Below are 11660 nucleotides of genomic sequence, written 5' to 3'. Positions count from 1 at the left end.
TATGGCAGAAATGGGCTTCCAATTTGAAATATCTACAACTTTTCATATTTTTAAACTTTAAAGCGCAGCATAGCATGACTAAAACTGTGATGCAAACCGGTACATCGGTGTTTTTAAAGGCAGCTTGTAATGACGCAACTCATTTTGATTTGTAATATCCACAGGCGTGGGCTCTCACCTTCCGTTTCAACTGTACAACACACACACACACACACACACACATACACACACACACGAGAAGCCCAGCAGTGTCATGCATTGGTCAGCATCAGCCGGGTCGTGTTTCTCTCCATCACACACACACACACACACACACACACACACAGGGGTTAATGAGTCTGATAAATATAGATGTGTTTTCATCACCAGCCTCTGTGTGGGTTTCCCAACGCCTGCTTACTGGACAAATAATATCCCGTTTGCCTGGAACTGTGTGGCTAAACAACTATTTCAAATGTGAGAAAAGCTTATTATATTTATATATATTCAGTGATTTCAGAGAAACACAGTTGATATTTGAAATCAACCCAAACACACACACACACACACCCCTCCCTTCATTGCTCCGCCCCTGAAATGCACAAAGACACAGTGCAAGAGTGGACGTCTCTGTATCATTGCTGAAATAAAGCGAAGATGACGAACGAACAACAAAGAAGAACAGAAACTGAACACCGTACACATGTCCCAGCGGCTCCAGACAAACAACGACACTCACACTGTCCTGTTACCACAGCTAACATCACAACAGCATCTTGGTTCTGAGAAACGGCAAATCAAATGTTACTCGTGTATGAAGTACCGGCATCCGTCTCCAAGCCTTCCCACTTCTGTCTCTCCAGCGCTGGAAAGCTTTTCTAATATTAGCGCGGGTCCTGAAGCTCTTGCCTGATCATAACCCTTCTTTCCCAGTGATCTTCCTCTGAGCTTTTCTCTTTACTAATGTCTCTCAGCATCTCTCTTTCTACAGTCTATCTACAAATCTCCCTCTTGCTCACTCACTCTCCTCCCCCATCATGAGTGGACACGCCCCCTACTCCTGATTGGCTCCCCCCCCCCAATTATGAGTGGACATGCCCCCTTTTGCTGATTGGCTCTCTCTCCTCCCCCATCATGAGTGGACACGCCCCCTACTGCTGATTGGCTCACTCTCTCCCCTCCCCATCATGAATGGACACGCCCCCTACTGCTGATTGGCTCACTCTCTCCCCTCCCCCATCATGAGTGGACACGCCCCTACTGCTGATTGGCTCACTCTCTCCCCTCCCCCATCATGAGTGGACACGCCCCCTACTGCTGATTGGCTCACTCTCTCTCCTCCCCCATCATGAGTGGACACGCCCCCTACTGCTGATTGGCTCACTCTCTCTCCTCTCCCATCATGAGTGGACACGCCCCCTACTCCTGATTGGCTCACTCTCTCTCCTCCCCCATCATGAGTGGACACGCCCCCTACTTCTGATTGGCTCACTCTCTGTCCTCCCTCATTATGAGTGGACACGCCCTCTACTGCTGATTGGCTACAGGATTGTTGTGCTGATCGGTCTGATCCACTTTCAACAGCATTGTTGCTTACTGTAATTTTAACAGTAAAGGTTCTTTATTGACATTTACAGTTCCATATAGAACCTTTCACATCCATGGAACAGAGGTTTTGTGTCAAAAAAAGGATTATTTAAAATGTTCTTCACACAACTGTTCACTGAAAGATAGTTCCAAAAATAGTTCTTCTATGGAATTGCTGTGGAAAAAAATCAAAAACCTTTTGGAAGCTTTATTTTTAAGAGTGTATACTTATTTCCAGCACATGCGACTCGCTTAATCTCAGCCGTGGCTTGTTATGACACACATTGGCCGTTTCTAAATGACCTTCTCGTCCCATTCCTCTCTCTCCTGATGATGTGGAAGTGTGTATTAGGACAGGAGAGGATCAGTGTCATATCTATAATCTAGGCTCATTATAATGTCGCTGACACATGATCACATGACCAACAAAGTGCAATGAAGTTAGCTTTGACCGCAGATAAAATCTTGTTTAACCTCAAATGTTGGTTGCGATGGGTTGTGTGGTTCAGCAAATGCATTCAAATAGCGGACACTCTGATAAGCGGTGACTTATTAATATATTGCATTATGACTAGTTCAGTGTCCCGTTGAAGGCCTTTAATACGGTTCATAACCAAGCCATTTAGAGATCTGTCTGACAGTTACAATTTAAATAATTTTATTATTTAATTGAATAATGCATTAAATAATTTAAAAAAATGTTTTATAATACGGTGTACAGAAATTTTTTAATTTAATTTCACGGCTATTTCAAAATATTTACTAAGACCCGCAAAAATATTAGAAATATATAATTTGAAATATATCAAAATGACAGTGTTGTTGTTCTTGAGATAGATATAAAGGAAACGTTTCAAAATGCCATAGCAGTGGACAATTTTAATGAGGATACATATATATATATATAAATCTGATATCATATGTATATATATATATATATAATAGAAATTCTTAAACACGTCAAACAAAAGCAGCCGTGAAGTCCTGAAGATGAGCTCTACACCCTCCGGTTGTCCTGAGAAACTCACATTTGACCCACATTGAAAACCGTAAATAATTCATGAATTCTTCCGGTTCAGTGGGTCCAAGGGGCCGTTCACATCGACACCCTTTTCAGCTGAAAACGTAAAACCGTTATGCGTGTTGGCCGATCATTTACAAAAACTCTGTCTTGGGGGAAAAAACGCAAACGTTAAAATACCGTTTTAACGTTATCGTCTCAGTGTAAACTACAAAAGAGTTCATTTGTGAAACGGTGACGCCATGCACATGTGAATTACATCTTCAATCTATAGTTCTGTGTGTTTCTTTACATCGCCATCTACTGGCCTGGCAGCAGAATACACCGCTTTTAGTCGTTTTCGCGGATCCGTTTGAATGGAGATCATTTTGACAATCGGTGTATGAATGAATGAGTGTATGGGTGAATGTGAGGCAAAATGTAAAGCGCTTTGGTGGCCATCGGGTCTGTGAAAGCGATATATAAATGCAGTCCATTTACCATTTACAATGTTGTCGTCTGTACTCAAAAAATGCGAAGGAAAAACTTTTCCGTTTTTAGTACATCGTTGTCATGTAAATATGTGTTTTATCTGCTCCCAAAGATTGTGTCGAGAGAAAATAATGGTAACACATCAATGATGTAGCTACTAGAAACTTAAAAGATTTTCATTTGCGTTTTTCATGTACAGACGACAACATTGTCAAAATTATCCGCCCTGTTTACACGAGAACGCTCGCGGGTGAAAACGTAAAAAGATTTTATCGGATGTGCCTTTCGTTTAGACGGCGACGGCGTTTTTGGGGCTTAAAAACGCAAAAAAGTGAAACCACCCTCCAGAGTGGAAATCTTAAAAACGCTCCACCGTCGCGTTCCCGTCTAAAAGGTAAAAATCTTTAGACAGGACACCGATCTGCTCACGGTGGCTCTCGTCGCGTACGCGTTTACGTCACAGGCATGCGCCAGTACAAGAAAATAACAAAACATTATCAAACTAAAATATAGTATTAATTTCATTGACAAAAAAAATAAATCTGAGCGACACGTGAAGAGCACCGGGGGGTTAAAGCAGCAGCTTTACCGTATGTAAAGCATGAAAAACAGTGTCAGCGTCTCTTTCCCTTTCAGTGCTTCACATCGCCCCCTAGCCGCCTGGAGTGCACACTACATTGAATTTCACACACTTTTGCGCCACCATACGCACGCAGATTTCCCCCCCATAACGCTTGTATAAACGCAGAATTAAAAAGTGATAACGCAACGCCACTTTTGCGTTTTCTCTTCAGATCGTTTCCGTGTAAACATAGCCTCAAATGGATCTGCGAAACCGACTAAAAACGCTGTATTCTGCTGCCAGGCCAGTAGTTGGCGATGTCACTTTGAAAAGAAACACTACTCGCATAGATACACACACACGCATGACGTCATCGTTTTCACAGATTCACGTTTTTGTCATTTACATGTATTGTTTTCAAAAACTTGCACTTTGAAACCCGTTTTCTAAATTTCGAGTTTTCAGGCCCAATATTTCAATATTTACACAAAACATTGTTGTCGTGTAAATAAATTACCAAAATGCATAAAAAGTTTTCAGTTTTTAGTCGAAAACGGTGTTGTGTAAACGGCCCCTTAATGGAATATTGATGGAGTAACACAATTGGAGGTAATTGAATATCAATCATTTTTGGCATTTTATATTTCATTTATTTCTAAACAATGCATTGTTATTTGTCAATAAATGGTGAACTTCTTACAGCTTCGATTTAATTCATGTTTAATTAATAAATAAACAATTATCCACTGGAACAGCACACATAGTAACACTTTACACACATCCATCACAATAAATTCACTCCCTCCACTTACACAAACCCATTTCCTGAGGAACCACAAGTGTTTCGAAAAGTGCTGCTGTGGTTTTTGCTGTCATTGTTTTAAGAGAAAATTGCATCCAGAATGGCCTTGTACCCTTTTAATCACAAGGGGATAAAGTGTCTGCTAAATGTATAAATGTAAATGTAAAATAAAGTATCCCCATTGTGGCTATGTTGTCGGTAGGGCCTAAAATAATATTTTTTTTTTAAAGCTGTGAACACAAACATTATTGGAGTCGGCTATAATTTAAAATAAAATGCGACTTCAAAATTCCGTGTTTAATTGAATGCATTACTTTCAGTTTCTTTATTTAGGGAACAGTTTGCATGAGGAGATAAATTAGACAATTTATAATGCTAGGCTACCATATTCTGCTACTATTTTTCGATTTTCATTGTTTTTTATAAGAACGTAAGCTAAATATTCCCTTGTGGACAAATACAATAAGACAACAACTGTTTTGCACGATCTCTCTCTCTCTCTCTCTCTCTCTCTCTCTCTCTCTCTCTCTCTCTCTCTCTCTCTCTCTCTCTCTCTCTCTCTCAGTGGTTGGTTGTGAGGGCTCGTCTTTCACTAGAGGCGTTGCTCTTCGGCAGTGGCGCTTCTCTGCGAGGCTAAAGAGAAATTTCCGCTTCCTGCACCGATAAACAACTAACGCAACTTGAGAAACACTGGCCGCGAGTTTGACGGCGAACGGCGGATTGATATATAACCGAGCCTCGGTGTTCGTGGAGCAGTAGTGGATCAACCCTCCGACCGACAATAGCCGCTTTATTCGGGTTTTCTCTCATTGTTTTTAAACATAAGGTTCCTCCAGTATGTCGGATCGGGGAGGGCTCCCGAGGACTGGAGGAGTACCGTCTCCGCAGCCCTCCAAGCCGATGGCGATCACCTCCAATCGGCCGGTGCACATGAACCTGTACGCCACCTGGGAAGTGGACCGGTCGTCCCCGAGCTGCGTGCCGAGGTAAGCCGCCTCTACAGCGGGGAGGGAAGCAGCGATGCACCGCCGCACAATGCGTGAGGTTCAGGGCTTTTTCTTGACGCTTATCCGCAAACCTGCGATAGTGGATATAACTAGATGCACTTAATTAGTCAAATTAGGCTGGACAGTTTTCAACACGATGTGTGTGTCGCGGTTTGCAGCGAAAGCGACATGAAGAATGAACGGTGGCTCAATCTGAACACGACAGTGCGGTAAAGACAACCAGAGCAACTTCTGCTTAACAAAGAAATGTTCAGACATGATGCAGGGCTCATGTGTGGTGTCCAGCCTGTCAGTGGTCTGGGTTATTTGTCTGGAATGCTGCATGCTTTGTTTCCCATCCTGCTGTCCAGGAAAATATTGGAGTAGCCTGATATGAATAGACCGATATTGCTTGTTTTTAATGACTGTTATTGATACAGGTATTGCTAAGCTCACCGTGATTAATCTTCTTATCATTTTAAATTTTTAACAAATTATTTATCCAAATTATGCCATTTATCGGTAGACCCAATATTGACAAAATGAGAACCGATTAGCCTAAGTTTAAAGTGAATATCGGGAAAGATGTCTTCCCATTTAATCCGAGTTGATCATATTTATGCATTATATATCCGTCCTGGGAATCGTCTAAAATATATGTTTGGAATATTTATTAGTGTAACATCCTAGAAACGCTATTGTATAGAGTCATGTATTGATATGGGAATGATATGGAATTGGATCGGGATTCTGCTTGATCCGTTTTATTCCAACTTGGTGTTCTGGAAAATATTGGAGTAAAGGATAGCGATTAACTGATATTGTTTTTGTGTTTTTTTTTTTTTTTTAATTAGTAGTAGTAGTAGTCTTATTATTATTTCACAATTAATGCTATTTTGTTTGTAGACCCAATATTAAACAACTGTGAACCGATAAAGTTGATTGTGAATATCGGGAAAAATATCTCTCCCCACTTAAATGGAGGAATGCTATTTTCCTATATGTATCCAATATATTCCAATATATCCATTGAATATGAAAATATAAAATATATAAATATATCCTATTCATGCATTGTGTTCCAACATGGGAATAGTCTGAAATGTATGTTTGGACAGCTGCATTGTTGGGAATATATTGATGCGATATATCCTATAAATGCTGGTTGAGTATGTGCAGGGATTCATATGGAAATATATGGGATGCTTTTGGGATGTCTTGTATATATGGGATGCTGCCATAGTAACTGTTGAGCTTCATGCTTTGAATTCCACCCTGGTGGTCTGGGATATGTTGCCGTCATGTGGAGATCCTAATGTGTAGAGTTTCAGATTTCAGGCATTGTGTTCTAAATTGGGAATGGTATGGAACTGGTTTGGGATGCTGCCATGGTAACTAGAGCTTCAAGCTCAGTGTTCCAGCCCGGCACCAGAGCAGCCCATATGTGTGTGATCAGGTGAACATGTGTGTGTCAATCTTCAAAACAACTGTCCTTTTGAAACCCAATACTCCCTGTTGTTTTGGCCTGGAGTTAATATCGGCTACGGACATACGTGAAATGGCTGCCCATTGAAGCTAATTGGTTTATTTGTATTAAATGCGTATTGATGGAGCAATTGGGATAGATCTGGGTTACACAGCGTGCGCTTGTTTTGCATGGCGTCATGCTGCTGTTATTGACAGGAAACTCTAAAAATACATGGAAATATTGATCGACTTGTTGATGTTTTGCGTTTGGCCGGCGCGGTGGCTGTATTCAAAATGTAATCCATTAGGAAAAGAGCGTAGCGCTCTTCTTTCCACTACTATCATCTTGCTCGCAACTGCTATTAAATATTGATGCAATCTTGTTTTATGTCTAATTCAGGTGGACAATAGCCCTGTAATTCACCCCTGCTACTTAATTAGAGCTAAAGATGGCACAGTGGGCGGCACAGGGCACCCGTGTGGCGCGGGTCTGATTTCTGACTGTGGCTTTGTGTACGTGTTTGTGTGAGGTTCACATCTCTGTGTGAAAACTGTGTGAGTTGATGAGCATTAAAGGGATAGTTCAGCCAAAAATGAAAATTATGTCACCATTTATTCACCCTCAAGTTGATCCAAACCTGTTGGAGTTTCTTCTGTTGAACACAAAGGAAGATATTTTGAAAAATGTTGGTCACATTGACTTCCATAGTATTTTTAGTCAATACGGACGAACTGTTCGAGTGTGAGGATGAGTAAATGATGGCATAATGTATTTTTGGGTGAACTATCCCTTTAACATTTCTTGGTTCAAAGTGGACATAATGATAGTAATGACTGTCAGTTCAGTAAATGAGTCAAGACCTGCTCTGGGCTGCGCTTCCCAAAAGCATCGTGAGACTGAGTAAATTAATGGCAACCACTGGCACTAATGGGCTCTACTTTTGGAAAGACAGATACAAATCAGTAATTCAAGGCTCTGTTTACTCCTGGTGTTAAGACGCGTTTTGGTCGATCGGATCACAAGTAGACGAGAGACACATTCCCGTTTACTGGTGTTTTAATCCGTCTCTTCTGTCCACTTTCAACACTACTGTCCTGATTTCTTCAAGGGGAGGGTCTACGGCTGGGTAAATATATGGGTTTTAGCAGATCTTTCGATCTAATGGACAAAAATAAGCTTGTGCAATTTACATATGAACTAGTTCCTGCTCTGACAGACACAAGATCAGCCGAACGCTGTGAGTGTGTGTTAGAAATCAGGAACGGTGAGAGAACATTGAGCTTGATACGTTTCTCATCTTCAAACCACACTTGTGTCTCCAGCCGACAGAGTTTAAACCCCGTCTGTATAACCTCTTCTCATAATGTTACGCATTAGTTCAGTGGACGGAGAGAAGACGGTCTCTTGAGGCTGTTTGAACACACTCGATCACATTAGCGTTTACACTACGCAAGCAATCCGGCCGAATGTGTTTTCATCTTCCTCTGGAAGTGGAGAGTGGACAAGCTCAAAGTGTTTACAGCGGTGTTTACTGTCGTCCACTCGTGATCCGATCACCACAACACATCTGAACACCAGGAGTAAACAGGGCAAAAGTGTTCAAGTCTTTTTGTCCAAGTCATTTAATAGAATACCGTATTTTCCGGACTATAAGTCACACTTATTTTCATAGTTTGGCTGGTCCTGCGACTTATAGAGTTAGGTGCGACTTATATATCAAAATGAATTCATACTGACTGAGATGAACCAAGAGAAAACATTACCGTCTACAGCCGCGAGAGGGCGCTCTAGTTAGCGGAGTTGTTCAGAAGCGACACTGAGGAAGAACTCAATGGATTCAGTGTTGTGTGATGAGATCGCGGGAGCTTGGTGAACTTGCTTACCGCCCGGTAACTTGTTGGCTAATGTTAATTTAGCCTATTCAGCCTCCCAGGTATATCTTCTTTACGCTATTGTGTCACTGAATAACTGTTAATGTGTTACGCTAACATGCCGGACACCTTCAGCCTGTTGTTCTGTGTGCTATTGTGGAGCTGAGTAACTTGCCTTTCCAGATTAAATGTCTGTTCTTGGTCTTGGATTTTGTGAAATAAATTTCTAAATAAATGCGACTTATAGTCCAGTGCGGCTTATATATGTTTTTTCCTCTTCATGACGCATTTTCTGACTGATGCGACTTATACTCCAGAGCGACTTATAGTCCGGAAATACAGTACTCACAAGAGTAATCGAAAAATGATGGTTCTAGTTGTCGTCGTTGGGCCTTAAGAGCCGTTCTCGATTCCCAACCCTGTGTTTGGCTGTAGCATATAAGCTGTCATCTGTGTGTTAAGCGTTTTGTGGTCACAGGTTTGTCATTTGTCTGATATTTGTTAAGATAAAATCCCTCCTTGCAAAACCCCCCGAGCGTCTTCTGGCAGCTGAATCATTGATCGGTACCAAAGGCCAGCAGGAAAACAGACTGACACCTCATTCAACACAAACAACAACAACAACACTCAGTATGCCATTATATTCACACTTCTGTCATACACTTCCCCAGAAAACCTTCAAGACAAGGATCTAATCTAACCAAATGTTCACTAATGAAGTAGTTTAGTCTTTGAAAACACACATCGATCGACCTCAAACATTGACGTCATTGACACCAAAACGCCATTGGTTCTCACATCTGACTGAACGTGACTAGTCATTTCTGCATTCTGGACAGGAACGTGGGCTTGGTGAGAGCGAGCTAGAGCTTCAGTGGTTTTAATTTCAGTCTGTTCCTCACACAAAGCTATCAAATGACTTTATTTGATAGTGCGCAAGCCGTATGGATCATTTTTTATGTTGTTTTTTTGTCTTTCATTGCAGATTTACAGATGTAAACACTATGAAAAGAGCTGCGTGAAGATTCTTATCTTTAAAGAGGCCATTTTATGCCCTTTTTCAAAGTCTTGATGTCCTTTTTGGGCTCTATTAGGATAAGATTTCATGCTTGATGTACAAAAACACATTATTTTTCTCTTATTCTCCATTGTTGCTGCACCCCTCTTCCCACAGTCTGTCAGTAACGCTTCCCGAAACGTTTCCCGAAAGCATCGTTAGCAAATATGGTCGTAATATGGGCTAACGACGGCTCTCGACCTGTGGTTAGAAGCAGAGTTTCTTGTTTGCTTTGACATGTGGACTTAATGCATCATTATTTTGAGCCAAATAAGCAAGCTGACATTCAGTACAATCTATATATTTAATTTAGAATACATACAAATGTCGTTTACGTCTTTTAGTTTGTCGAGATTTAAAGCGTCGTTCTTGAAGAGCGCATGTGTGAACGAGCTCTAGTGTGTAAGAACGAGTTTATGATTGAATCTGGAAATTAAGCAAAATAACTGAGAAAAATGGCAAAACATCTGCCAATAATTTGATCTTAAACAGATTTATTGAAAGTAGTTATTACTCCAACACCTGCGTGACATTACTAACTAACGCGGTTGAACGACCAATTTGTGACACTGGTTTCGTAAAACATTTTAGCTAGTTGATTTCTTCAACGATGCTTCATACTATGACAGTGTAGCAGCGAGTTACGACGTTGTACGGGAAACGCTCCCCTGTTTAGTTCCTGTCTCTATGAAGCACCTCCTTCTGAAAAGCACACTGTGCTCTGATTGGTCGGCTGGAGCAGTGTGTTGTGATTGGTCAAGCGCTTCCAGTGTGTTTGGGAAATGCCACGCCCCTTACCATAACCGCCAGTTTAACACACTACTAACCAACTCAACCAGGCCCCGCCCCTTTATTTAGCGTATTCATTGGGCGGGAATTATTTAAATGAGGAATATTTTGTTCCTGGTAGAAAACTGATGACTACAATTGAGTCTTTGTAGACCTTTTTTATGCTCAAACAGCAACATTACATACTAAAGAAAGTTGAAAATGTAAAATAAATAGTCAACTATTCCTTAAACTTGAGAACATTCGTGGTCGTTCGATGCGTGTTTGCAGTATTAGCATTGCGTTTGGCCCCAGACTCTGTTACTTCCTGTTCATCTGCATCTGTTTCCCTCTGCAGTCTGAAGTCTTGACGATGTCACATCCTTTGTTTGCGCTGCCACTGATTTCTGGAGTCACGCTTTGTTCACATGATTTGATTGCCGAGCACAAAAAGAGAACAAATGAAGCCGACAGACTGGGAGACGGGGATGGAGGGAGATGCGGAGAGATTTCACACTGGAAATGAGAGTTGAGGGGAGGGGTGTGTGTGTGTGTGTGTGTGTGTGTGTGTGTGTGTGTGTGTGTGTGTGTGTGTGTGTGTGTGTGTGTGTGTGTGTGTGTGATGGGACGAGGGTGGAAAGGTAATTGTTTCTGCCGCAAGATTCTGAGAGAGAAAAACGAAACTGTGGCGCCCAATCAATACCTCTCCAAACTGAGACCAGTCTGAAATCCAGTTCACCTTGATATCCACAAGAACGACCACAGAAACGGCTCTGAGTCATCGCCACAGAGAGGATTGCTTTAAGTCAATATGAAATCTAATCTTCTTGTTTTATTTAATGCGAACAATATACTGTATCTATGCAAATTATTACAAAAAAAATCCCTCAGCTCCATTCTGGGACAGAACGCAGATTTTAATGATCCAGTTTCACATCAACATGTATACTATACACTGTAAAAAATATATATATATATATAATCAGTAATTAACTAAAACATATGTTTTTGCATTGCTACAACTCCTCAAAATAAGTTAAGCAATTTCCCTTTTTATGTTATACAAGATTCAACTCATTTTTAAGTCA

General features: G+C 41.1%; 1 protein-coding gene across 2 annotated transcripts in view; it reads left to right on the top strand.

Annotated features, from left to right (window-relative positions):
• Window positions 1-4871: 4871 nt before the first annotated feature.
• Window positions 4872-11660, top strand: part of pacs1 (phosphofurin acidic cluster sorting protein 1) — a 66121-nt gene continuing 59332 nt past the window's right edge. The window contains exon 1 of one of the 2 annotated variants that reach the window (XM_079604725.1): window positions 4872-5408. In XM_079604725.1, the coding sequence (XP_079460851.1) occupies window positions 5260-5408 (149 nt within the window). In that variant the 5' untranslated portion in view covers window positions 4872-5259. The remainder of the gene's footprint in view (window positions 5409-11660) is intronic. The other variant, XM_079604726.1, reaches the window with a different exon arrangement.

The sequence above is a fragment of the Phoxinus phoxinus genome (assembly GCF_949152265.1).
Source record: "Phoxinus phoxinus genome assembly, chromosome: 2".
In the NCBI taxonomy this organism is placed as follows: domain Eukaryota; kingdom Metazoa; phylum Chordata; class Actinopteri; order Cypriniformes; family Leuciscidae; genus Phoxinus; species Phoxinus phoxinus.
This window is presented reverse-complemented; position numbering and strand designations above follow the sequence as displayed.